The 27,662-nt window shown below is 36.2% G+C and overlaps 1 protein-coding gene across 1 annotated transcript in view; it reads right to left on the minus strand.

Moving 5' to 3' along the window:
- The window catches only part of LOC145671226 (cationic amino acid transporter 2-like), a 1,570,353-nt gene that overhangs the window by 843,859 nt on the left and 698,832 nt on the right, over positions 1-27,662 (minus strand). The window contains exon 7 of the mRNA XM_081740116.1: positions 23,109-23,233. Coding sequence (XP_081596242.1) covers positions 23,109-23,233 — 125 coding nt within the window. The remainder of the gene's footprint in view (positions 1-23,108; positions 23,234-27,662) is intronic.

Consider the following 27,662-nt stretch of genomic DNA (forward strand, 5'->3'; position numbering starts at 1 on the left):
AAGTGAATAAGGATTTAAGCTTTCTAAAATAAATCTAGAATATATTTAGCAATTGGGTTCACTTGGATCTTTTTCATTTCACTTCAATTGATATGCTATTCTATTGGGGAAGAGATTTTAATATGTCGTAAATAACATTTCCATAAACTTATTCTTCTCGTTCGAAAACTGAGCATTTCAACTAGTTTGTGTCCGACCTTTGAAGATTCCTCCAGCAAATATTTTTAAACGAATTGTGTATTCTATTTTTGGATTATTAGAATATATTAACAGGTCTTTTGAACCCATATTAGGAACCTAGACAGCGGCGTAAGTCTGTCTTCAGCATTCAGGCGGGAGGACGGGTAAGACCGTTTACATAATCTTTTTTGAGTGATGTTCAAAATATTTATGAAGTTGAAAAACAATGCTGTGGAGGATCAAAGGAGCAAAATTGTCTTCAACATTGGGAGGCAGTCAGATTTGAGGCTGCTTCTGGGAGATATCAATTTCATCTCACTTTCCTTTGTGGTAATCGGACACAAATCATCACTTTTCTGCCCCCAGAAACACATTTCAAATCGAATTATTGTGGGGAGAGTCCCCCTCAATTCCAAGATTGGAGGGAACATGTCTCTCTCATCCCCCCAGGATTTGCTCCAGTGAACGTAGAAGCACAATTTTAGGAAGCTAAAAATCAAGTTTAATTATGGGGCACATTAGTTCAGCAAGCAATCAACTTTTATACACAGATTTGTGACTTTAATCTATTTTGGGTTACATGGAAATTACTCGAAGCTTGGCTTGTAGAGTAATAGACATCCTTCACAGTTCACAAACCAACCATCTTTCCTGAAACTGATAGTTCTATGACTGATCAGTTGGTTCATTGGGATTGTAATTTCCCTTCCAGCACCGAGACTATATGAGACATGGTTCTACAACTTAACTTGGGATCCTGAGCTATATGAACTCCCATCAGAAATCAATCTCTTGATAGGGTTGATTCCATAAATGTTACATGCTTTTCATTTTCACGTGAATATTCCCAAATAGAATATAACCTCCCAGAATACATACTGTCTTTCCACTCGGTATGAACACTAGTTTATTAATCATATTCTCATTAAATAGTGGACACGATTTCGTTTTTGAACATAGTGAAACATCTAATACTAAAAGCAAAATATACTAATATAGTTTCTTTTCTCTTCTCTTTATATTTTCACACAGACCAGTATTTCATTGATAACATTGTGTTTTTAAAAAGGTGTGTTCAGTTTACAGTTAAGACAGAGATAAGACAACCACTTGAAAGCGCCTTAAGTTATATTGCTTTGCTCTTCTGTTTAGTGGTTTGCTCTTCTGCTCTCAAGTTATATTGCACCAACCACCTACTTTCATTTCAATTACTTGTATATTTAGTTTCAGATGTAAGCTTATTTTTATATTTTATTAATGGATAGAAATCTAAAACATCGTTACTTTTGATCTACGTAGGTATAATCATACTTGCATCTTATATTATTACCTTAGACAAGAATGAAATAAATCTAACAGAATGACACCATACATGAAACTCTTATACTACAAGTAATGGCTGTTCCTTCGACGAAAACAAAAAAGGCACTTGACGATGATTCGAACACAGCTTTAAAAGGTTTTAAGATCAGTTACATTAAGCCAACTGATTTTCTCATATCTTCCATCGCTTCAAGGGGCAAAAGATACTATCCGCTGACAACATGCATAAACTTATCTGACAGACAACACACATCAAGATAGATAGCCAAACATAAATTTAGTGAGAAGAGAGCGCAGAATCGTGTATCTAGAATCACGTTTCAAAATTAAATGAACTTTAATGAAAAATTAGCTTAACGTCCTACGTTTAAGTCCTTAAGGATTTAGGATTTAGATTTCTCAGCTTTTGGCATCTATGGCATTTAGCAAGTTAGATTTGAGGGATGATGTCCCTCGGCGAGCACATTATCCGGGGAAAGGGAAGGAATAAAGGATTGGAGAAGGCAGGAAGCGGCCTGGGACCTACAAGTTAGGTACCACCCTTTCATTTGCCTGGTGTGAATGAGAAAAACCCAGGAAAACCTCATTCAGGAAGCTGGCCTAAAAAAGCTTTTTACATTTTTTCGACCGAGTACCCCCACCTGGAATCGAACCGGCGAACACTCGCACCAAGTCCTTTAGTCTAAAGGAGACGGGCAATTAATAAAAGTTAGCTAGCTAGTTAAAGTTTCAATTACTTTCTAACGGGAATAGAAACCCAGACTACATACAATAAAGGCGCATACACAAGCCACTAGACCAGCAGGAAAGGATAGAACTATATTAACAATGTCATACAAATTCTTCGTATGTATGATGATGTTTCGTTTTTTTCAGATTTGTTCGAGTTTTACCGAGTCACGCGTCTGACTGATTCCCGGTCACAAAATTCTTACCCAGTTTCATCCCTACTTTCCAATACAACGTTTGTTCCAATCCCAACAAGTGAGAATTGACTGTAGTCTGATAGATACTCTTTTCTAAAACCGGAGTTCAATTTTCGGCGGGAGCTCATGCGGTTCAGATCCCACGTTAAGCTGTAGCTCCATGTCTCTTTTGGCGTCCTTACAGAACGGGACGCTAAACTCAAATCAACTACTACAACTAATAACATATATTCTAGAAAGGGCTCTGCCGACCATTTTCTTCGTAATAAACATATCTTCATGTCAAACAGAAGAAACGTGTATACATAACAATAAACATTCAGTAAGACCTTCAGAAGTATTCAAAAATTTTAAAAATAATTTGGTATATGGGCTTCCACTATAATAGGTTCTAGCAAGCGAAGTGTGCTATTTTTGACATTTTATTTTGACATTAAATATGAGTAACTACATTTGTAAATATTGACGTTACTTTTCTTTCTAAACTATATACAAAGGAAAAATATTTCTTGACCTAAAATACAACATGTAGTAATAATGTAATTAGGTATGTTGATTTGTAGACACAACAGGAAGCAGGAGCTAGTTCAATAAACCATTCCCTGGATTTATCATTAGTTTGGTCATTTGTAATGACTATTTTAAAACCATGAAAATTGTGCTGAGTTCTTCAAGATTTAGAGTTCTTAATATATATTTCAGATTGTATCGATAATCAAATTCAAGTTATATATTTTAAGGTGAAGTGTCCCTACCTATTGAATAAATTTGTGGTTTAGCATATAACGACAAATATTTACCCTAACTTTCAATACCTTGCACTTCATTGCAGTTTACTTTATTAAAACTATTATTTAATTTATTACAGAGTTTGTCACATTATCTTCGACATTTACACGTATAAATATATTCATTTGTTTCAATTATTTATGTAAAGAAATGTGGCGTAGTGACATTTTGAACTGCACTGTCTGTTTGTTTAGAACTAATATGAGTATTATATATCTAAAGAAAAATATTTTATTTATATTTAATTCCAGAAATAAAGATGATAAAGGGAAATATGCTGACCACACTCAAAATAACTGAAACCCATCTCGTTGATCATAGCTGTTTATGAATTAAAATTGAAGATAATTCAATATAGTTTTCAGTTGTAAACCTCGTCATAGTTTTTATTAATATTATTTTGAAATTTAGAACAGCTTTACCTTTGTAAAATTCTACTTCATCCTTTTCGCTAGATAACAACAAGAACAACAACAAAATTTGCAGAATGTCGAATCAGTTGCAATTGTAACTATATATTTCTTTTACGTGTTGCCCGACCTAATCAAAGAAAAAACACAAGCAAAGCACGAAGAAGATTCGAACACGGGTCATCTGGGTGGTAGTTCTGTAGGGATCTAATGAACTACGGAATAACGTAGCAGTAACTCCCTACTTTGTAAATATATATTACTAAATATTCCTAAGTTTTAAGCTTGTAAAAGAACGTAGCTGTTTTGTCTTTCTATTAAGGTTTACGATATTTCTATCGTATCTTGTCTGAGCTGCAAAACGAAAGATAATACATTTATCGTTTTGTGGTTAGGGATTGGTCCTTTAAAATATTTAATTAAATCGAGAGGTGATAGAAAGATACTATCCCACGGAAAACATGCATTTTCTTTTGTGACAGATTATAATACTATTTCAAGTTTGACTATTGAATTCATATAATATGGAAATCTTCGTTTCACACTGTGAAACGATACACACTTTTTATTTTGGTATTGGTACTGATAACTCGTCTAATATATGCAACAAGTTGACACTCTGAGCCATAGATCAGAAACTTGTAGCAATGTAACAAATATTTGGCAGAAGTTGTGTGAATTGTTAAGCAAAATATGCCGCCATTATCCTTCGTCCTTCAGTGATACCAATTTAATCGTTGCTACCAAGGGCGCCGATCCTGGGGGACCGAGGGTGCCCGGGCCCCCGCCCAAAGCTCATGTGGGACCCCACGTTGTATCTGTAAATTTACATTATTTGGCATAATTTGAATGCAATTTGTCTTAAAATCCTCATATATGCTTTCTGCATCTGAATCAGTCTTGAAAGTAACGTTTCCTAGTAACGCGTTACATTTTTTCCAAAGTAAACTGTAACGGTAACGCATTAAAAATTTTTAAGTAACTTACCTAGTTTGCGTTACTTTTTTCGCGTTACATTTCGAATGAGTAACTACAATATATGTATACATTTTTTTCGGAAACAAATGTTTCTTTCCTGTAAGTGAATTTCTCAGAATGGAACAATGGAGCATGAACGATGTCAGTGACCGACGATTCCTGCACTGTTCGCCTTTTCCCGTTTCGCCTTATTACCCCTAGCAATGAAATTTGCATGCAAAATCTGTTATCACTTTTCATCTTAATGTAAGGCGGAACGGGAAATCTCGATGTGCATTTCCCCGTTTCGCCTTACGAACTTTATGTTGGTAGGGTTGCAAATACATTCAAAGATACAATTTGATTTGTTTATTTATATAACAAAATATAGTGCCACTTGCTGTTTTTTGGAAGATGAGGACAGTATCAGGGAAATAACGTGTACTGATTGCAAGCACCTGGAAGATTTTGTCTTAGATTTTGACAGCTCCAAATCAATACATTCAGTGAGTGAACTACGAGTGTAATAGTACTGGTAGTCTATTTTACTTTGATTGGTGTTGTTTTTATAAAGATGATGAACGGAAATACTTTATCGTTCGAATATTTGAAAGAATACTTTTTCTTAAAAGCTGAAGATGATGGTGAACAGAATTTAAAAGGAAAGAGGTGCCCCGGCGGGAAATATTTATCAACAACTAAGGTGCCATAATTAATACGACATACAGTAAGAGGTCGTATTCAGAACACAGGGAATAAACTGTGTTCTGATGAGCATGCCTACTTTATTGATGTAATGTTGATGGTATGTAATCTCGTTAATTATAGAGTTTGGAACAACTAGCTTTAAAAAGCATGTATCGATTTTAGAGTTATTGGCAAGTTTTGATTCACCCCCAGTTTATTTGTTCTCATTTTGTCAGTTATAGTGTAATGTTTCTCTATATTCTGTATTTTTAATTTTACATAGCAACATTGTTATTATTATATAGATTAGTTTAGCAGAATAATAATAAGCAACCATTTTTTCTAACGCATAGTCAAACTAAAACTCGACTCGAATCCAAGTCGAGTTTCGAGTCGAGACAAAATAATGTTCTCGAGTCGAGTTCCGAGCAGATTCACTGTTTTTGGCGTCGAGTTTCGAGTCGAGTCGAGTTTGATAAATGGCTCGCTCGTTTTAACTCGTTTTGAAATCATGGCCTGATTACAATGGAAAGCGAAAGCCATGAGAAATGTAAGCTAAGCAGTAATATGGAATACTTTTAGTGTTGCTCACGAGAGGGGATACTGCTCGCATCTCGTCTCATCTCGATAGCGAGACCACAAGAGATTTTTTATAACAAACTTAGCTTGGCTCGGCTTAACTGAGCCAATGGCTCGAACCGCCTCGCTTGGGGTGAACCATCGGCTCGAGCTGGCTTGGTTGGGATGAGCCATCTGCTCGGTTCGACTCAACTGAGCGAAGGGGTCTAGCCGACTCGGTTGGGTGAGCTGTTGGCTCGGCTCACTTCTCGGTTTGGGTCCATAGTGAATGAGCTGTGATCCGATCTGCTCGAGTCGTTGACAATTCTAAACCCGGGCCGAGCAGTTTTGAAGATATTTGACCAGTGCCCTATTAACTTTTAACAATGTTTGGCTCGAGCCCGAATACTCAACCTAGACCCTCAACCGAAATTCAAAAACTCGTGAACAATGTACTTGACTCCTAGACTTCACGACTACCGAGGTTGGCAATCAACTACTTTCTTTAGTATTCAGATATAAACCGCCTATGTTTCATGTTTATATACAGTGCTGTTGTTATAATAATAATAATAATAATAATAATAATAATAATAATAATAATAATAATAATAATAATAATAATAATAATATTTAATAATAATAATAATAATAATAAACTTGTAGTAGTAGTAGTAGTACAATTGATAATAATTATATTGTCTATGTAAGATATTTGAAGAGAGTACTCGAAACTATACACCAGATTTGGCTCGACTCGACCCGAATTCGAGTCGAGTTGGAGGAAATTTTTCAAGAAGAGTTCTCGGGTCGAGCTCAAAGATGTCTGTTTCTAGTCGAATCGAGTTTCAAAGAAAACTTGCTCGAACTCACTCGTACCCATCCCTACGAGTAACACAGTATGGCATTTTAGTCAATGTTACATTACTTTAAAATGTTCATATAGCTGTCAAGTAAAAATTTGTCCTTGCATTTACATAAATCGATTCAGAACGTGCAATAATAATAATAATAATAATAATAATAATAATAATAATAATAATAATAATAATATAATAATAATAATAATAATAATAATAATAATAATAATAATAATAATAATAATAATAATAATAATAATAATAATAATAATAATAATAATAATAGTGTTAGTAATAGTAGTAGGAAAATTGAAGTTATAAGATGTTTTTCATATATCCAGTGTTGTTTATAGTCATTATATATTGTATTGAGAGGCTAATTTGTTTGAGTAAAAGTGCTTCTCGCTATCTGTTACCACTTTTGTTCTATGGCGATAAGGGTTTAAAAGGTATTGAAACAGCAAGTAATAGTAAACTGAACCACATCTGGTTTTGGTAGAATGATGATATTGTAATGATACAGTAATGTGTGTATATACTAATGATATTGTAGAACTTTGTCTCATATAAGTATAGGTAGAGTGTTAATAAAAAGAGTGTCCGAAATCTACTCCCACTACCGACTTTTATTATAAAATCTCTCACTATAAAAGTATTTTTACAAAATACTATATAAATAATCTCCTCAAATTTACATGGTAAGCTACAGGTATTCTTTGACCGTAAGGTCGCAGACAGGATCTCTACAGACCCCCGAAGCAGGCTAAGCAGAGGGGAATTAGGGACCCTAAGCTCCGATGTAAGCAGAGGGAAGGTTAAATGGCCAACAGAGCCCCGAAGCAGGCTGAGCGGCTGTGGTTAGGATTCCCAGTCAGAGCCGCGAAGCAGGCTAAGCCAGGAGAAAGGATAGGTGTAGTCCCGAAGCAGACTAGAGGCCCTGGGGTTAGGTTACTCCTAATGTTCCGAAGCAAACAATAGTAGGGTCACCAGAAAATTGGTATAGAATTGCCGTGGTCCATCCAATTTATAGCGCTGCTTAGGTGGCTGTGGCGCTACTGCTGTGATCTTGTCTTCTGCTCCGTGAGAGGAGTAGAAGCTGTCGTCTGCAAGTGTGAAATATTCTTGCCAATCCACGTGGCGGTGTTTGTAAACATTGGCGTGTGGAAATGTTTGTTTACCACATCACGTGGGACATTACACTCCCATTGGTTTGTTTAAAAAATAAGGCGAAAGGTTCTTTCTTCATGTGAGGGTTGGCAACACTGAGGAACCACACACAAAAAAACACAAAAACGTTAATAATACTGGAAACACTGAAAAAATCACTTTTCGGAGCATCATTAAAATAGTAGAAGAAAGCACTAAACAGTTATTCCCCGATCACATGCAGGGTCGGTGCATTTTATATGACACTTCATTTATCTCGAAGTAGGGCTGTTTTAAGCTTTGGCGTTAAAATATATATATTAGCTCACTTATGGTGAGGGGTGTTAAGAGTCTGTACAATCGGTTGCTCCTTAGTCGTATGAGTGGTATTAAATGTGTCCATTGAAATTGGAGGATATATATGTAAGCGAGTTGTTTTGGATGTTCTTGGTACCGAGCGAAGACAGAAATATAGCTTGTATAAAATAATAAGAGTTACCAATACCAAAAAAGTTGCGATTATCACAGGGATATAAAGATAATTTATATTCGAAAGTTCGTGATTCGAAGGGCGTGATTTCTTGGTCACCTTGTATAAGGTGTAAAGTTTCTAAAATATTTGTACCTAAGATATACAGATGGTGATCAGAAAAATGGAAACACCTGAACGTAATTGCAACTTACCAGATTAATATGATGTTGGGCCACCTTTCGCCTTCAGGACAGCCTTGATGCGACGTGAGATGGAGGCATAGAGGTCGTGAATGGTAGCAAGTGTGAAGTAACTGTGTATTTGATATAAAGAAACATGAACTTTTGAAAACTCCTGAAAGAAAACTTTTACTACAACTGTACATTCTGAGACACCTGTTATAAATGCATATTTCTTTAAATAAACTCGACTAGCTTCCTTCTTTCTTTTCCGCATACCTTCAAGCACAGCCTGATACTTCCCGATTAGGTCATTATTCTTGAATTGAACAAAACCAAGGAGGACACAACAACAAGGGGTATTCGTCACGAAGTTGAGGAAGGTGCAGGATCATCGAAGACAAGCAGATCCCACCATTGGAGGACCACCGATTCCAAGTTTAAAGAATACCATTCTGCCGGTTCATCGCCGCAGATACTTTGGTCAGTTGTGATTAGAGTAATGAAGATGTAAGAGGACATCCTAAAGAAGCATTATTGTAGAGACGCATCACGGAGAGAGTTCAACGCCCCAAGCAGTCCAGCAGGATTGAATTCCAGTTGTTGGCTGTTACCAGAAAATCCAGGTTCCTTCACGGTAAACCTTTCATCGTGCCAGATGACCAGGACGACGCCAGTCTCGATGGATCTATCAGGCTAGTGCTCATCCTTTATCTTTTAATCATAACCTTTTCCTCTCTCTCACCTATTCCCTACTAGTCATTTTTCAAATCAGAAGCATTTGAATTTCATTAAATTCAACCACAATTTTACAGTTAAGTACCGTGTTGTGCATCAGTTCCATCCCAATTTGGTTGCATTTATTTATTACGTATTCTGAGCTATAACTGATGACACAGCTCCGGCACATGGATGGAGATGCTGTGAGGCTTACGCCTTTGTTACGATCTCAAAATTTGAGTAATTTGTGCAGTGTAATTTATAGTCTGTCGAGAGAAATTGAGTAAAAGTTATTTTTAACCCACCCGCCCACCCTCGCTACGTTTATTCATTTGCTCTGTTAGAGTAATTTTTATTTTATTGTTTCTTAGTTAAATGATTAAGTGGGTGAGAAGAGAAAATTTTGCCAAGCTATTATATTTTGTTTTTCTTTGTGTTAGTACATAAGAAGTATTATTTACATTTTGGTGTTGGATATATATATATACATACATAGTAGTGTAAGATATTTATTATAAGTGTGATTTGAAAATAGATATAATGGAGAATACTAGTGCTATATCTTCTGCCTTAGATCGTTTAGTAGAACCCCTCAGATTTTCCGGGAAATTGAACGAGTCAGTTCAGTCATTTTTTAGTCATTTTGAGGATTTTCTGTCCTTCATAACCTACGTGATGTACAGAAACGTCATTTGTTGCCGTATTGCTTAGAAAATGAAGCTCGTGCTTATCTGCTAGCTTTACAATCGACCGCAGAATATGATAATCTCATGTATGTACAGATTAAGAAGAAATTAATAGAGGCTTATAGTTTCGCAAGTTTTAGAGCGAGAAATGAGAAATAAAGAACAGTTAAATTCTGAATCTGTCCTAGATTACATTTTTCATAAGTGGAAATTAATACTCGAGTACGATCCGAAGATGCCAGTGACCGAACAACTTAACTTGATAATCGATGGGTTATTGCCTTCGTTTTATTCTGTAGTCGTAAGAAAATCATATAAGACTGTTATTGAGTTAGCAAAGTCCTTAGGTCTAGAGGAAAGAGTTAATTTTCTTGTCAGCATGCGTAGTCAGCAATTGAAGTCCTTGGAAATAACAAACGAATACAATATACATCCTGTTAGTATGAATGCTATACAGCAAAAAGAAAATAGTTTAGATGTTAATATTCAGAACGAAAATGAAATTGTAAGTCAGCCTGAAGGAAAAAATACATTGATAGCTCAGTTAGACGGTATCAAAGTCCAGTTACAAGATCTCGTGCAACGAACTGCGCTCGCAAAAGTTTCTCCCGCACACAAATGAAAATCTGTGTGTATACAATCTTATGAGCATTCGCGTTTGGAGCGAAGAAATCCACCCAACGCATCCTCCTCTCATTCGCAGCGTCTTGCTTCTGTCAATGCAGTCAATGTAAATGAGAATGTTAAATCGAATAATAGGAATAAACTAGACAATAATATGTGTAATAATGTTAGAAATAGTAAGCGATATTATATGCCTATTCAATATGAAGCTGATTTGCCTCATGTTAAAGCATATATAGATAATAAGCCGCATTTATTTCTATTGGATTCAGGCAGCACTGTTAGCATAATTTCTGGTAATAATTTAAGCAATAAGCATAAAATGCATGGAACTACTTTTATTCGTGGCGTCACAGGAAAATCTCAAGGAAGTGATCAAATCGCTTTAGTGAAATTTAAATTAGGAGGACAGTATTTTACGCATCCTTTTCGAGTGTATAAAGATTTTCCGTATAATAGCATAATTGGCCAAGATTTTTTGAAAAATCATCTTGCAATGGTTGATCACAATAAGAATTCTTTTAGTTTTGTTAAATTTGGTATTCCTCCAAGAGTTGAATTGCCGCCATACGTATCCTTTGATGAAATTTCTAACCATATAGCGGAATTATATAAACCTCAATTTTTAGTGGCTCGCTCTGTTGTTTTGCCTCCAAATTCAAGTGTTCAAGTTACATTGAAAAAATTAAATGATCTTGCAGGAAATCGCAATTTATTAGTTCCCAATGAGTTAATAGATACGCAGGCAGAAATTTTTGTGCGTAAATCAGTTGTAGACGAAATTCATCCGATAATTTCTGTGATTAATCCAACCAAAAGTAAACTTTACTTAAAAAAAGATGTTTTGGGTTCTGCCGAACATGTTATCAGTGATACCAACTTTAAGAAACAAAATAGCACTAACAATAAGGTTCATCAAATTAATGCAGTAGATACGAAATCTTTTCCTGAAGGTTATAATAAATATAGAGTAAATGTTAACCCTGAATTGTTGCCACATCAACAACAGCAATTATATGATTTAGTAGAGGAATTTTATTCTAGTTTTTCTTGGAATGAATTTGATTATGGTTGTGCTAAAGGATATAAACATAAAATTGAATTAGTAGACAATATCCCAGTAAATCGACCCCAATTTTCGATACCATTTCATCTACGGGATGAGACCAAAAAACAAGTAGATATTTTATTGAAAAGTAGGATCATTGAGCCTAGTATTAGTCCGTATAATTCTCCGGTAATGCTTGTTAAAAAGAAGAATGGACAGTATCGATTTATACAAGACGCCCGTTATATCAATCAAAAAATGGTTCCTGACAGCTATCCGGTTCCTCCTATCCAGGATATTTTAACTAATTTGGCAGGACGCAAATATCTAGGTTCTAGCGACGTTTTTGGAGCTTTCTTTAATATTCCCCTCACTGAAGAATCTAAACCTATTACAGCTTTTTCGATTCCGAATCTTGGATCATATCATTTTAATTTTTTGCCCCAGGGGGTCAAGACACCTACTAGTGGTATGAACAGATTAGTGAAACTCACCTTAGAAGGTCTTCCACAAGATAAAATATTTGCCTATGTTGACGATTATTTTTGGTCTAGTGATAGTTTTGATGAAATTGTGCAGTTAACTCGTATGTTGCTTCAAAGAATACAAGAAATTGGTTTAAAGCTCTCCCTAGAAAAAAACAAAATTAGGATATTTTTCATTAGATGTTTTAGGTCACACTGTTAGTAAAGATGGTTTGTCTATTTCGAAACGAATAATTAACTCAATTTCCAACTATCAACGTCGCAAAACAAAGAAACAGGTCAAAAGTTTTTTAGGATTGGCTTCTTTTGTTCGTTCGTATTACCTAATTTTAGTCAATTAGCAGAAGCGTTACTTTCTTTGTTGAAAAAAGACGCTCCTTTTCGTTGGAAGGAACCACAGGAGACAGCATTGAATAATATCAAACAAGCCATCATTTCAGCACCTTGTCTAATGAGATACAAGTCTGATTATCCTCTGTATCTCTACTTTGATGCCAGCAAAGTCGTTCTTTCTGGTCTAATCAAACAACCTCAAAATTCACCTGACGACACAAATCTAGTTCCCATTAGTTATTGTAGTCGTGCAACGTCTCCTAGTGAGAGAAAATTACACCCATATCAGCTTGAATTACTAGCATTATTGTACTCATTACGTTCATTTAGGTATTTTCTTTTGGGACGTCATTTTTATTTGAAGACAGATTGTCATAGTTTAACATATTTGAAGCAAACAAAGAATGTAAGTAAAATTTCTAGATGGTTAAGTGAAATCGAATCGTACAATTTTACTATTTCACACATCAGTGGCTCCAGTAATATAGAGGCAGACGCCATTTCACGTTTTTCTAACCCCCCTAGAGATTTGGAAGACGAGAAAAAGAATCAAGAAGATCCGAAAATTTTATTTACTCAGACCACAAATTCATTTTCAGTTTTAGATGAATCAAATCTGACAACAGAACAGCGTAAGGATCCGTTATTTAAAGATATTTTTTCTTGGTTGGAACAGAAAGAAAACAGAAACCCTAAAATTGAACGCCAAGCATTATATTTTACTATTAAGGATGGAATTTTGTATAGAAAACAAAAAACTTCTCAAGGTATAAAATTTTTGGTTGCAGTTCCTACTTCTTTGCGTTATAAAGTTTTTAATGCTTGTCATACGTCAGCATTGGGATCATCTCATTCTGGTTATTCTAAAACCTATGATATGTTCGTAAAAAAAGTGTATTTTCCCAACATGAAGAAATATATATATCAGAAGTGTAAAGAATGTACGATATGTGAAGTATCGAAATCGAAAATTGGTTCTCCGTATGGTACATTGCTTACTTAAATCTCCTTCCCCCTTCTATCGCGTCCACATAGATGTAGCTGGGAATTATTCCCCCAATAATATGTTAAATTACAAATATTTGGTAGTTGTAGTAGACAGTTGTACTAAATACATAATTGCAGATTCCCTTCCTGATGTTACAGCAAGTACTTTGGCTTCATTTCTTTACCATAAAGTAATTTTAAAGTTTGGAATTTTCTATGAAATTGTCTTAGACAAAGGCAGTGCATTCACTAGTGGATTATTTAAAGAATTATGTGCCATGATTGGTGCTAACATGCGTTTTGCAAATGTACATGGGCATTATAGTAATGGTGTTTGTGAAGTTGCTATTAGGAATATAGAACAACGATTGAAATCAGCTTTATGTGACAAAGATTTAGGAGAATGGATTGACTTATTACAACCTATAGTTTTTTCGCTTAACGTCACCAAGAATTTATCGTCTCAAATTTCACCATTTGAATGTCTTTTTGGCTTCAAACCTAGGTTACTTCATCAGGCAATTTTAAATACTCCGTGTCAATACGAAGACAATGCCATTCGTTTACAGCAATTACAAGAGATTAGAGACAAAGCGCAAGAAAATCTTTACAAACATCATAAAACGGCGACAAAATTTTTTGACAAGAGACATACGAAACCTGCTTTTAAAGAAGGAGAAAAAGTTTGGATTTTAGACACCACAAGAATAAAAGGTCACGCCAAAGCATTCAGCGGAAAGTTTATTGGTCCAGGCATAATTGAACGTGTGGAAAATCCAAATTCATATTTTGTTAAGTATAAGACCGCCCGAGGATCTTAGAAGATAAATAGCATAGCAGTTCAAAGATTGAAGAAGTTTTATGAGAAGGAAAACCCGGAAGAGGAAGACCCTGACCTTGAAGACAGAGACCTTGAAGACTCTGACGAAGAGGTGCCTATCAACGTCTGCACGGAAGACCATACGATGAAAAATAAGAAGACGAGACGCGAAGACCATCAAGGACCCCCATCTGAAGAGATTTTCAACTCCAAGAAACAATGTTTGGAAGAAGAAATTTTCATCCCTTCTCTTCATATTAAGGATGTTGTGATTGCCGAAAATTTACCAACGTGGGCAACTATAGGGAAGAATTCCACAGAAGAAAAACCGAAATTTGCTTGTAATATTGACATCAATCAGAAGATTAGTATTTATAAAGGTAACATAGTGGACATAAAAGCAGATGCCCCGTCCCAGACGGGGTCCAACTCAAAATTGTCAAATGGAAAGAGGGGTCAAGTGGTATATCGCTTGAAAGCTCTTGTATAAAGAAAGAAGCTACAACAAGTCGCGATTCTCTACGATCACCCTATGCAACATGGCGGCGGGTCAAAATGTCATCAAAAGTTGCATTGAAATGAATGTGAAAAAACACATTTTCCAGTGGAATTGGCGGTAAAATTGCTGCAGAGTGCCCGGTAGCCCTGGAGAGTTGTGGTGTTCATCATAAAGCACATCAGCGAGTGGTGCACACAGCCGAAATATTGAGTCAATGACACTAGTCGGTCGGGAGAAAACAACTGTTTTCACTTTGGTTGCACAGAATTCTTCGAGATGTGAAACGAGGCAGGCATGCTCTACCACTGTTTACTGAATCTGTTTTGTAAGAGGTGTGGGGCTCTTCCCAGATCTAGACCTTGGTGTCTGCACAGGATGTGTGTTTGAAACCCCTTTGTCGGTAGTTGTGATGTTGCTTCTTAGGGTGGTCTCTCCCCTTCCAGACCTCCGAAACTATGGGATCAAGGAAATTGAACACTGTATCCTTCCGGCTGGCTAGTGCAATGGACGAAATATTTTGGCTGTGTGCACTACGCGATGATTTGTTTCCATGATGCACACCATAACCCTCCAGGGCACAGCAATTATACGGAACATTCCCCTGGGACATGTTGTTTTGCACCATTTGCCCGCATTCAGCCCAGAACCCAAAACGGCGGTATAAATAGATCTGTATTCTGGACTTGCCGTGTGTTATCCAATGACGTAAAAATCTTGCCAATCCCTGAGTGTCACGTTGCGACCCTCTCCGCGTTATTATGTTATTTCCGTTCGAGAATGCATTTTCCCCCAATTCCCGACCTAGGTTTGAATGATGTCACAGCCTGGTTCGTCTGTATACCTATCTTAAGCTCAGTGTTCCTCAGTAACAACAGGAGAATAATGGGATTGACTCGAGGTTCCAGCCCTGTGCTTGTGCTATGCAAAAGTAATACACGCTACGAATTGAGTTGTATGTGTGTGTGTGTGTGTCAGAAGGCTTCCATTTCATTGTAGAAAGTGGCACGTACTACCTGTCCTTTTCTTCCCCATGCGTCTTTTTTCATGAGGCATTAATGTTGTGAAACGTATAACTTCAAATGAAATACCGAAATGAATAAACATACACATCTTTGATAACGATAACTGCAACTGGATTGTGCTGTTTGCTGGTTTATGTTTGTTGTACAAAACATACGTCTTTCGAGAGAAACAGTCGCGGACAACCTTGAATTGAAAGGCACGAACGTCAGGTATGCTGGAACACAGTTTGTTCCACAGTAAGTTGAGCAGGCTTTGCTGAAGGGTCGTTAGTACGAATTGTAGTGAAGTGCTTGTGCTATGCAAAAGTAATACACGCTACGAATTGAGTTGTGTGTGTGTGTGTGTGTGTGTGTGTCAGAAGGCGTCCATTTCATTGTAGAAGGTGGCACGTACTACCGTAATATCGTGTGTTAGTGCAGTGTCGGCTAAAGATAGCATTGTATTGGAACAATGCTATATACAAACAGAGAGGCATTTGACATGCTAATGGTGTTAGGGGAATGTAGGCAAAACTATAGAGCTGCAGCCCGAATTTATAACGCAAGGTTCCCACAGCGACAATCAATTTCCCATAATGTACTTCGACGGTTAGCAAATCGTCTGAAACAAACAGAGCGCAAAACTCCTCAATATGGGGGTCACAAATTATGCTCCAATTGTAGATGACAACGATGTCGTTATTGATCTTTTGGCTGCTGTAATAAGCGCCTCCAGTTTTGTAATTGGGGCCCGTCAGAAATTGAGGACAAACCCAAAGTTTTTCAGTATGTACGTGCTCTGGACAGACGAAGCAATATTTACAAGTGATGGTCATGTCAACCTACACAATGCGCATTATTGGGCTGCGGAGAATCCGCACTAGACACTACAGATCGACCGACAAAGACGTTGGAGCATCAATGTGTGGGGTGGTATCATTGGAACACATGTAATTGGGCCCTGGTTTATTGATGGAAATTTAACGTCGGCTCTGTTCCATCAATTCTTGATAGAACATTTACCGCCACTGCTGGAAAACATCCCACTTCATGTGCGGCGTAATATGTGGATGCAATTGGATGGTTGTCCAGCACATGCTGCTCGTATATGCAGAGGTGCATTAAATACTTTATTTCCGCACCGTTGGTTAGGAAGAGGGTCCAATACTCCTTTCCCTCCTCGCTCTACAGACCTTACGTGCATGGACTATTATTTCTGGGGTCGACTCAAGGAGCTTGTTTACACGAATAGACCAACTACACCAGAAGATATGAGGCAACGTATAATGATCGCATTTCGAAGCATAGGAGAGGCAGAGCTTGAAGCTGTGGGCTATAATTATTATCGCCGTCTGGACCGTTGTCTTCCTGTACATGGACGACAATTTCGGTAAAACTTGATGTAAAACGTTCTATGTGAAGTGCACATCTGTTACATAACGGACAGCAGCCGCCTCCAAGGTAAATATGATATATCTTTTGTCCGTTATGCGATGGTAAATTATTTCTCAGAACAACGTTAGACGTTTCAATATAATATGTTTCCCTGTCCACCATAACGCTTCCATTTCCATACTGTGCATGTTACCAGTGTTGACTACGAGACGAGACAACCCTTTTCAGTAGTGACACGAAAGAGAACTGAACAATCTCTGTAGTATTGTACTCGGAAAACGTATGTTACCAAGGAAATACAGCTGTTCAAAATGTTCAGGGTCTTCCCTCCAGCACAATCAAACAACTGCTAATTTGGAGGTGGACCCTGCCTAGATATCTCAACCTGGTTGCCGTGATATGTTGTACTTTTGAAATGAGACACTTGTTTTTCAGTTTTTACGTCTGGCTGCCCGTTTCAGATTTATAGGGGTGGCCATATTGTTTTCAAGCACATTTTGATGACATTTTGACCCGCCGCCATTTTGCGTAGGGTGATCGTAGAGAATCGGTACTTGTAGCTTCTTTCTTTATACAAGAGCTTTCAAGCGATATACCATTTGACCCCTCTTTCCATTTGATAATTTTGAGTTGGGCCCCGTCTGGGACCCTGTGGGGCACCCTGGGACGAAACTTTTTACTTCGCTTTGTTGTCCTTTGCTACTAATGGGATACGTTTTTTTTCAGTTTGTACATATCTCGGACCGTTTTCGATTTAAAGACCTGGTACGGACTAACGGAATCACCCGATATAGGCGTCGGACAAAAAAATTTAAAACGTTTGAAAAAGTGTGAAAATCATACCTAGATTTATATGGGGCCTTCTTTTGCGTCCAAAACAGCTTGGATCCGATGTAAAATGGACGTATACAGCTCCTGAATCGTGGTGTGTGGAATTTTGTACCATTGTTCCTCCAAAACATGCTCCAGTTCCTTAAGGGATGCTGGTGGAGGGTAATGCGACCCTAACACGCCTTTCTAACTCAGACCACAATGGCTCAATGATGTTCAGATCTGGTAATTGTGGGACGCCGGGGAGGTGTGACAGCTGCTGGTCATGCTCCTCAAACCATGATTTCACTGTTTTTGCAGCGTGATAGGGTGCCAAATCATCTTGGTAGATACCATCACCATCAAGGAACAATATTTCGGCCATGGGTAGAACTTGGTCCCACAAAATGGCCTCATACGCCTTAGCATTCATCACTCCATACAGGGCCATGATGGGACCTGCAGGAAACCACGATATCACTGCCCATACTGTAACAGAACCACCCCATGCTTTATAGTTGGGAGCAGACAGTCTGTATGGAGGCCTGCGACGGTGTACGTAAACACGACCGGTTGTTGGAAACAATGTGAAGGTGGATTCATCGAACCATATTACGTGTTTCCACTGCTCATGATTCCACGCCTTGTGGTCCTTGCGCCACTGGTTATGCCTCTTTGCATTTACTGCTGTGACCAGGGGTTTGGCGATTGCAGCCGTGCCATGAATTTTCATTTTATGATGTCTCCGTCGCACTGATTTCGATGAAAGCGGGTTCTGTAGGCCGGAATTGAGTTCAGACATAGCTTTCATTGCAGCGGTCTTCTTTTTAGCTGCTACGATCCGTTTTAATGCCCTCCGGTTCCTATCTGACAGGATTGTCTTTCGACCACTGTTGTGCTTTGCAGACGTCGTATGCCCATGAATTGTGTATGCCCTCGTGACATTGGACACAGTGCCTTTTGATATTCGCCACTGTTGCCATTGAAGTTCCAACCAGACAGGCACCAACCATCATGCCTCTTTGGAAGTCTGTCATTTCGCCAATTTTACTACTTCCACACCACGACACTCACAGGTGAACTGGTTACTGCTGACGGAAGAGGAAGGTTCATATGACACATTGAAAACAAAAAACGATCGGCAACCGCAACACTTGTTGTACAGTGGAGGGCCAAATTTACGTGTTCTGTATGAAGTGGTTTTAGTTTTTTTGTCCACCTCTTGTATATATGTATGTATACGATATATGTGTATGAGTGTGTGTGTTGGTGCACCCAAGAGATTAATTCATAATAGATTAACTTATTCTTGATTTTAATCTACAGAACAAATGCTTTTAATTTAAATATGGGGCCTGTTGCCGTAGATGGCTAAAGGCCGTAAATAAAATTCAAACTTCAAGTGTAACTGGAGTGACTCACCGAGAATGGCTGATTTAACATGTTTGATAACAGCCAGTGTAATGGCTAATTTATAAAGGCAGTGATATAGCCTGTGTACATAAGTGGGTACCGTGTGTGACTGTCGTTCTACGGATTCTGTGTTCGAGTCTCAGCATAGACTGAGTTACATTTTTTTCAAAGGAATAAACACTATAAATGATGTTCGCATTTGGTACTGAAAGAGATTTCTCCTATGAAGGGAGAAAAACCAAGGCAGATACAGGGGCCAGGGGGAAAGACGGAAACTGTTTATCCTTAAATGTTAAAATTTAATTTATTCCCATGTCTTTTGCTCTTTCCTTTCCCTCTTTCCTTCTTTTCTCATTTTGTTTAGCTTTCCATATTTTTTCGGTCTCTGCATGATGCGTATTATTCTTTCCGTTTTCTTTGCATTAATTCTCTTTGAACTTAACGTGAATGGAATTTCTGCAGATTTATCTCGTGGTTGTTTCTGTAAGTGATGCTCTCAGATAGTAATACTTTTTCCTCCAAGTGGAGGAAAAAGTATTTGCTGTCGTGTTGGTTGTCATGTTGGTTGTCCAACTATCAGCTACAGTGAAACTATTCTGCTACTGGAAAAAGGTATCATTTCTTATATATCCAACCTCCAGTTTCTAATGTTCGTGGGTGTGCAAGAGATATTGAGAATGCAATGAAGAAACTGAAACCGAATAAGGCAATTGGGTCTGATAATATACTATCCATCTTATATTGTGAAGGGTTGTAGTAATATTTTGAAGCATTCGCTATATATCTTATTTAATCTCTCAATAAGGAATTTTTTTCCTGACATATGGAAAGAGTCAATAATATGCTTGGTAACGAAACCCGGTAGTAGAGAAAACTATCGTTCAGTAAGTATACAACCAATAATTGCAAAGGTATTTGAAAGTGTCATTTATGATCAGGTCTTACATCAATAAATAACGAAAGTCAATAAATAATGAATATTAGTCTCTTCACACATGTTAGTCTGCAATTTCAATTCTGCAGAAGAGATCCACAATAACTAACCTCATCACCATTTCAGATTTCATAACTTCATCCTTGATTAGCATTTGACAGGTAGATGTTATATACACGTTTTATAATAAAGCATTTGATACTGTCAATCATGATAAACTAATTCAAACACTGCCACGTTCAATTTTGTTCTCTCTATGGTATCTTTTAAATCTTGCTTGCGTTAACATAGACGATCCGTTGTTTTTAAAGAATATAAAACCAAAAGCTTTCGTGTAAATTCCGGAGTCCGTCAAGGATCTAATCTCAGACATAATTTGTTTTCATTTTTTATTAATGATCTGCCACTTTGATTCATAAGCCTCATAAATAACTCTTTGCAGATGATTTGAACATATTATGAAATAATATGATAAAAATATGAAATTTATAGATACTCTCTACTCTGGCGACAGGATCTGACTAAATATAAAAATGGTGTACTAGCAATAGACTTGAAGTAAATATTAATAAAATCATGAAATACAATAGACGGAAAGAAACATATGCATTCACTTACTCGATCAATTGAGCAAGCCTTGAAAAACAGATACAATTGAAATCCAGGTGTGATATTTAACAAAAAAAAAAAAAAAATCTTTTCACATCGTGTAGCAAATATCACCAAGGATGCATATCGAAACATTGGGTTTCTTATCAGAACAGCCAAAGAATTTACGAATGATGACACTTTAAAATCGCTTTACTTCTCTCATGTAAGATTCAAACTTTAATATGTGTTTCTTATGTAGAACACTGCCGTGAAAACACATAGTCAAAAGATAGAGCAGATACAAAGCAAATTCATCTGTTTTATCACATACAAAAAGGACAAGACTTTACCCAAAATACGAACCATATGATAATTTACTTGATAACTTTACACTTCAGACTTGAGGAAAGACAAATGTTGAATGATCTCGCTTCACACAGACTTTTGTACAACAAAATATACTGTACAGAAAAATAATGACCTAGATTCCATCCCTCAAAACACCTAAGGGAAATAGTGGCCTGTTATATTACAGGAAAGCACATACAAATGTACTGCATATGACACCTATATGGAGAATTTGTGATGGTGATTTTATTGTATATATTGCTACAGACAATAAAATCAGAAAGAATTCTGAAGATGTAGATATTTCGTTGCTCTGAAAAGTCATTCAAAACACTAATGTTGAACGTTTTGTAAAAAAAAGGGAAAAAGTTTAAGTAAAATGTATTATTTTAATTTAATATTCTATATTCAAACATCAGCATCAATATAATTTAATTTTTGTATTTACGTTTTAGGTTATAATCTAACATTATTAAATTAGGGTTTAAATGTAGACACTATACCTATAAACTATAAGTATAGTGTCTACATATAAAGATTAAATAATATAATGTTAGATTATAACGTAAAACTTAAATACAAAACTTAAATTATAATGATGCTGATGTTTGAATATAGAATATTAAATTAAAATAATGCAGTTTTCTTAAACTTTTTTTTTTTTTTGACAAAACATTTAATATTAGTTCCTTGAATGACTTCAGAACAATGAAATATCCACATCTTTATAACTCTTACTGATTTGTAGATACTATAATTATGCAGTAATGCCTGTTGCGTTGATAAATAAATAAATAAATAAATAAACATGATGGACCAAAAAAGTGTTCTTTACACCCCCAATACCATTACGTAAGTTTTTCATATGACTGTATAGGAAGGCTTTTCAAATTTTCTTCGTACTCCGAAAACAAGGTAGTTTACTTAAGGGTGAAAACGTTAAAAAAATGGAATTTTCTCAAATATGGTTCTAACGATTTTTTAATTTTATATGTCACTATTTCATTGACAACCTTATACTATCGTATAAGCCATTTTTCAAGTAAAACCTTTACGAGGGATAATTTATTCTTGGGATTAAGGTTTTCCAAGCGAGTTTTTCAAAAATCACTATGACGATTTTGTTTATATTTCACAAATAAAATTTCATGTACAACTGCACAAATGTCCTAACTTTTAGTTCTGAATAAATCTACGAGGTGTCCTTCGCTCTAGTGTTCTAGATTTGGAGGATTAGTGTTCTAGAACCATTATCTCAAGAACAATTTTGTTCACATATCAGAAATAAATATTTCATTAATAACTCTATAACACTGGGAAAAATGTTTCTTATGAAAATATCCACAAGAGATAAGTTACTATCATCATCTTTCCTTTCAGATGGTTTTCTCAAAAATGGCTCACCGATGTGTCATATTTCATAAATATTGCTCCAATAATATTATTATATTACTTGAATCTCTTCTTGACAATATCCACAAGGGATATATTTTTTAAAATATAATTTTCTTAAACAGGACTCATATGGTATTGTGTTTTATAAATCAATATTTAGTTAATAATTCTTTAAGTCATTTTCATAAAAAAATCAGCAAGTTTACCTTTGGAGACTTGTTCTCTTCTATGAAGTATTCCGAATATACCTTACAATTTTATTCGTACTTCACATGAAAATATTTCACTTACCAAGTAACGAAATATAACATGATTTATTAATAGTTTTAATAAATTGGATCTGTGGTCTGAGGGCCAACGAAAATTTAAGATGCTAGGCCTCTCTAGCCCCGTTAGCTGATGGTCTACTATGATATACTTTAGATAGTTCCATTCAAGGTACATTTTATACAATAGTACCTCTGAACAGAAGTGACTCTAGTTAACAGAATAGGCAGTGAAGTTAATTCGATTTGCTATTATATTTTCTTACCTGATCATAATATGGCCACATCATGGTTAGAACTGTTGAAATTCCAAAGTATCCCAGAAAAATAATTAGTATAGATACCATCATCGCTAATGGAATTGACTTCTGTGGATTTTTGGCTTCTTCCCCTATGGCATTAAAATACATTCTTGAGTTAGGTGTATAGTTAGTATAAACTTGATTGCTTTAGTAGTACAATTTATTTGAAAGTCAATGTTTCTTTTACGTACAACGAAATAAGAGTAATCTTTTTTACTGGGACGACTATACATATACAACACTATCTGCAAAGTACATAATCTTTGTTATAGTAAAACAAAAACTGTAATTCTAGATCTTTTACATATGCTATTAAAAGAAACGTCATTATGTAGCCAAGCAGTAAGGTTCTTCCTTCCACTGAATTTCACGACAACATTACTGCTTCGTCCGTTAATACATAAGTACAGGTCTAAAACTTAAACTTGACATCCTTCTTGCCTTGTTTTCTTCTTGTTGTTTTTTTAATTTTTAAGGTATGGAATGATCTTACAGGGCATAAGAAGTTTTTCGGGAATTGTTTATCCGTTTGATTTTCGGGAAAATACATCCCTTTCTTGGCAAACCACGTATCTCTTTTATATTATAGGTCTAGGGTTAATTTTCTTTTATTTTTGTAATCACTGACACCTGTCCTATTCGCCTTGAGCTCCCTTGATTTTGAGAAGCACTGCTCTTTTTTGGAACTTCATGTACACTCATGTCCAAAATTATTGTCGCATGTCTATAAATATGTTGTTGTAGGAATATAATTTGATAACGATTTCGCCCGATATTGCTTATAATGTTAGTATGTGTATAATCGGTAAAGACATATATGTGGCAAATTTCATGTCAAAAGAGCAGTAAATAAGAACAATAAAACGAAAATAAAACTTTCTTGTCCATTTAGCAACATTTTGTATTACTCATTCTAAGTTTCGTAATTATAATTCTTTTCCTATGAAATTTACCACAAATATACATTTCCCGATTATACACATACTATCAGTATTAAAAGTACCCTGCAAAATCATTATCAAATTACATTTTATCAAATTACATTCTTACAAGAAGACAGTTATAGATACGCGACAATAATTTTGGACATGAGTGTACCTGTTTCGTATGATAGAAGGACTAGAGTTAATTTTATTTTATTTTTGGCAATCATTAAAATATATTTTGTTCATCTTGAGTCCCGTTGCTTTCTTGGAAGCATAGACTTCTGTTTTGCCCACCACTTAACAAGTTTTTATAGAAGGACTAGAGTTAATTGTATGCTTTTTTGGTGTTGATTCGCCCCTCTTTTATCTCAACCATTTGAACTCTGTTGATTCACCACACACGCAATGGCTGCTTTCTTTAACCACCAGAAACCTCTTTTTACTCATTGACTCGGTCGGAATAACATCATTGCATAAGATGGTATTCATAAGTATTGTTTAGTATATATTTAGCCAGTGTGAAGTTGTTCCGTGTGTGGTTTAGAGTGTGAATCGATTTCGATGGTGCGATTTTATAGTGGTGAAAGGCGAACTCGTTAGACAAAAGGTAAGTAGTTTTTATAGTTTAAAATGTTACTCTCGTACTCCTTTGTTTTAAGATTAACGTCTGTACGTACACTGGAAACACAATGAATTGATTAATTGATTATTGTTCAGGTTCCTTCTTGAGCATGGATGTCAAATGGAAATCACATAAGTTTCTACTTGAAGTAACTCCTTCCTGTGTCTACGTTCTAGGTTTGATTGCTGGTGAGAGTTTATAGAGGTTGGATCCTCTGTTGAGCACTCAGGATAGGGTGCATATCACTTATATCCTCGATTCTGAATGGAGCACTAGACTCAAATCCGAAAGAAAATGATTGAGTACGAACTCCATGTGATGGATAGTTAGGAGTGAATGCAATAAATTAATATTGTAAAGCCAATGTGTTAGTTAATATAGTATCTATTCAGTGTGTTTGTTAGCTAATTATGCAAAAGGGAGTTAAAAAGAAGATGATGCAACTGCTCTTTTCTATCTAAGTGAATGACCAAATTAAGAAGATAGATTGTAATTTTACACGCTGATATGATGTATTAGGTGAATGAAGAAACAAAAGACATGTTAGGTTGTGTTGGATGTTATGCAATCTGAGAGAGAAATCTAATATATTAAACATTGATACAATGGTTTTTACAACTTAAATTGAACTTTGCTCGAGATTGAAGATATGATTATCTATAACTAAACGCATGAGAACAGGAAACGATTTTGAACACTTTTGTCTGAAAACACTGATGAAAGTGCACCGACAAATCTTGAGGAAAGTTATAACATGAGGATAAAAATTACATTTTTGAACGGAAACTGTTATGCCTATTTTTGCGTTCTTCATTTTTAGGGGACACGGTGGCCCAGTGGAAGAGCGCTCATCTACAGCTGTAGGGTCCATAGATGTTTTTTATTCTTTTTGGGGGATTGATGGTGTCTTATTCCCGTAGCTAGGGATACCCAGGAGGCATTCCTAACATGCCCCTGCATCGACGCTCGAACTCCTAAAATTTGCAACATTATTTGCCATGTATGTATGAATGTCAGGTGAACTCAAATGGACGCCACAAAAATCCTCTCGGCTCCCTTGACTTAGTGTTTTTGCTACAGGGCTGTGGTGCTCAGTGTAGAGCGCTCACCTTTGGTGTGAGGAATCTACGTGTTATATTTATTTTTGTAACTTCACCTCGTGTGAAATTATGCCTGGAGGACACGGTAGCTCAGTGGTAGAGCGTTCATCTTTGGTGCTGGAGGTCTCTCGTTCGATCGCATGGGCAATTGAGTTTGTAGTGGACAACATTGTGTACATGCGTTATGCCTTTGGTAGAAGTAATATGTTAGAAGCATGCGTGTCATTGTCAATATGCATTACTGTTAGGACATATTTTAACTCTTCCAACTGAGTGCTCAGTGACGTCATATTTTGATAATTTCTTACTCACAGACTACATGCAAGTGTAAAGGAGTAACCTCGTTCCTTCGAAAGTAAGCATGGGATGCTTGGTGTTTATCAGGAACCATTCACACATCATCGACAGGTCCATATCTGCGATCATGCCCTGAAAGTAGATTACTACTAGTACTTATACACTACTTTTTATCCACGCTGTAATGTCCCTCTTTGGTAGTTACATATTTTCAAAGAGGATAACATTACCTTTCTTCTCTTGTGCATTTTGTAAGGATCCAAAATGAATAACAAACAGACAAACCTCGCTTCGGGTACATATATTTCCCTCTTTTCTTTCTTTCTCATGAAGAGAAAGAGTTCGAATCAGCCAATCACAACCAGGGCGGCTAGCTGGCTCGAAATCTACGCTTCCGGCTTTGTATTGGTCAAGATGACTCCGACCAGAGGTAACTACTATGAGGTGAAACCCCGCAACGCGGGGGAAGGGGGCCGATACTTCCAAGGAGGCCCTTCACCTTAGGCTCCTAATAGGTCAAACCAACATGCTTTTCAGTTTTGTATTAGTATTCAATGTTCTGCCACCCTTCCCTTTTTTCAGCTTTATCTGAAGGAAGAATCCATTAAACTGTGTGAAAAGTGGAATGTTTAGACATCATTTAGATGCAAACGATTCAAATAGGTCAAATGTGATTTTGATGAGTAGTGTGAAGATAGTCGTCTCAGCGACAAGGAATCACACTTTAGAATTAGCATCTATATTAAACTATTTGACATATTAAATTCAGTCACATTGTCGTTTTACATCTATGTGTGATACAGTATCCAAATTTTCCTTTTTGTTTTCTGCTAATATAATTCATCTCACTATGATGAAGTTCTAAGAAGGGCACAGATACTTCAAACAACTTACAGTTGTGACATTGGTTCTAGGGTTAGGTGGTAGAGCAGCCATGGCTGAACGTCGCTCGCTTCAATAAAGACATTTTTATTCATTCATTCATTCTTCGTTTCCGATGGAAGTAATTTGCTTTGTGAAACAGTTGAAATCTGAAACAAATGTTCAAAACTCTGTGTTCCACCTAACAAGGCTCTTATTGTGAAATATAAGTCATTGGCGTCTATCTTTTCAAACTTATTACCGCGTATTTGTTGTTTTGACGCTCCCTGTCTTTGTCAGTTCTGCGGAATAATCATTTCTAAAATTGAAATTAATAATAATAATAATAATAATAATAATAATAATAATAATAATAATAATAATAATAATAATAATAATAATAATAATAATAATAAACTATGTGAGAAGCATAATGGGCCAAAATATATTAAGTAATCTAGCACTGCTGTCAATAAATGCGGACGAAGCTGTAAAAATGGATGTACGGGAGTTAGTAAAGGATTTTGCTGACAGGAAAGCAAGAAGGAAACCATTCAATTAATTCCTACTACTTTTCATAAAGACTGACGTCACTGACTGCAAAAAGATAAGTCCATCTTCCATTATGAAGCTTACTGAATAAATTATATGTATAACAAAGAGGTTTCCATTTATGAATATTTATGTCTAGTAGTTGCATGCACTTAACTCA

The sequence above is a fragment of the Thermobia domestica genome, chromosome 15 (assembly GCF_964235325.1).
Source record: "Thermobia domestica chromosome 15, izTheDome1.hap1.1, whole genome shotgun sequence".
NCBI classification, from domain to species: Eukaryota; Metazoa; Arthropoda; class Insecta; order Zygentoma; family Lepismatidae; genus Thermobia; species Thermobia domestica.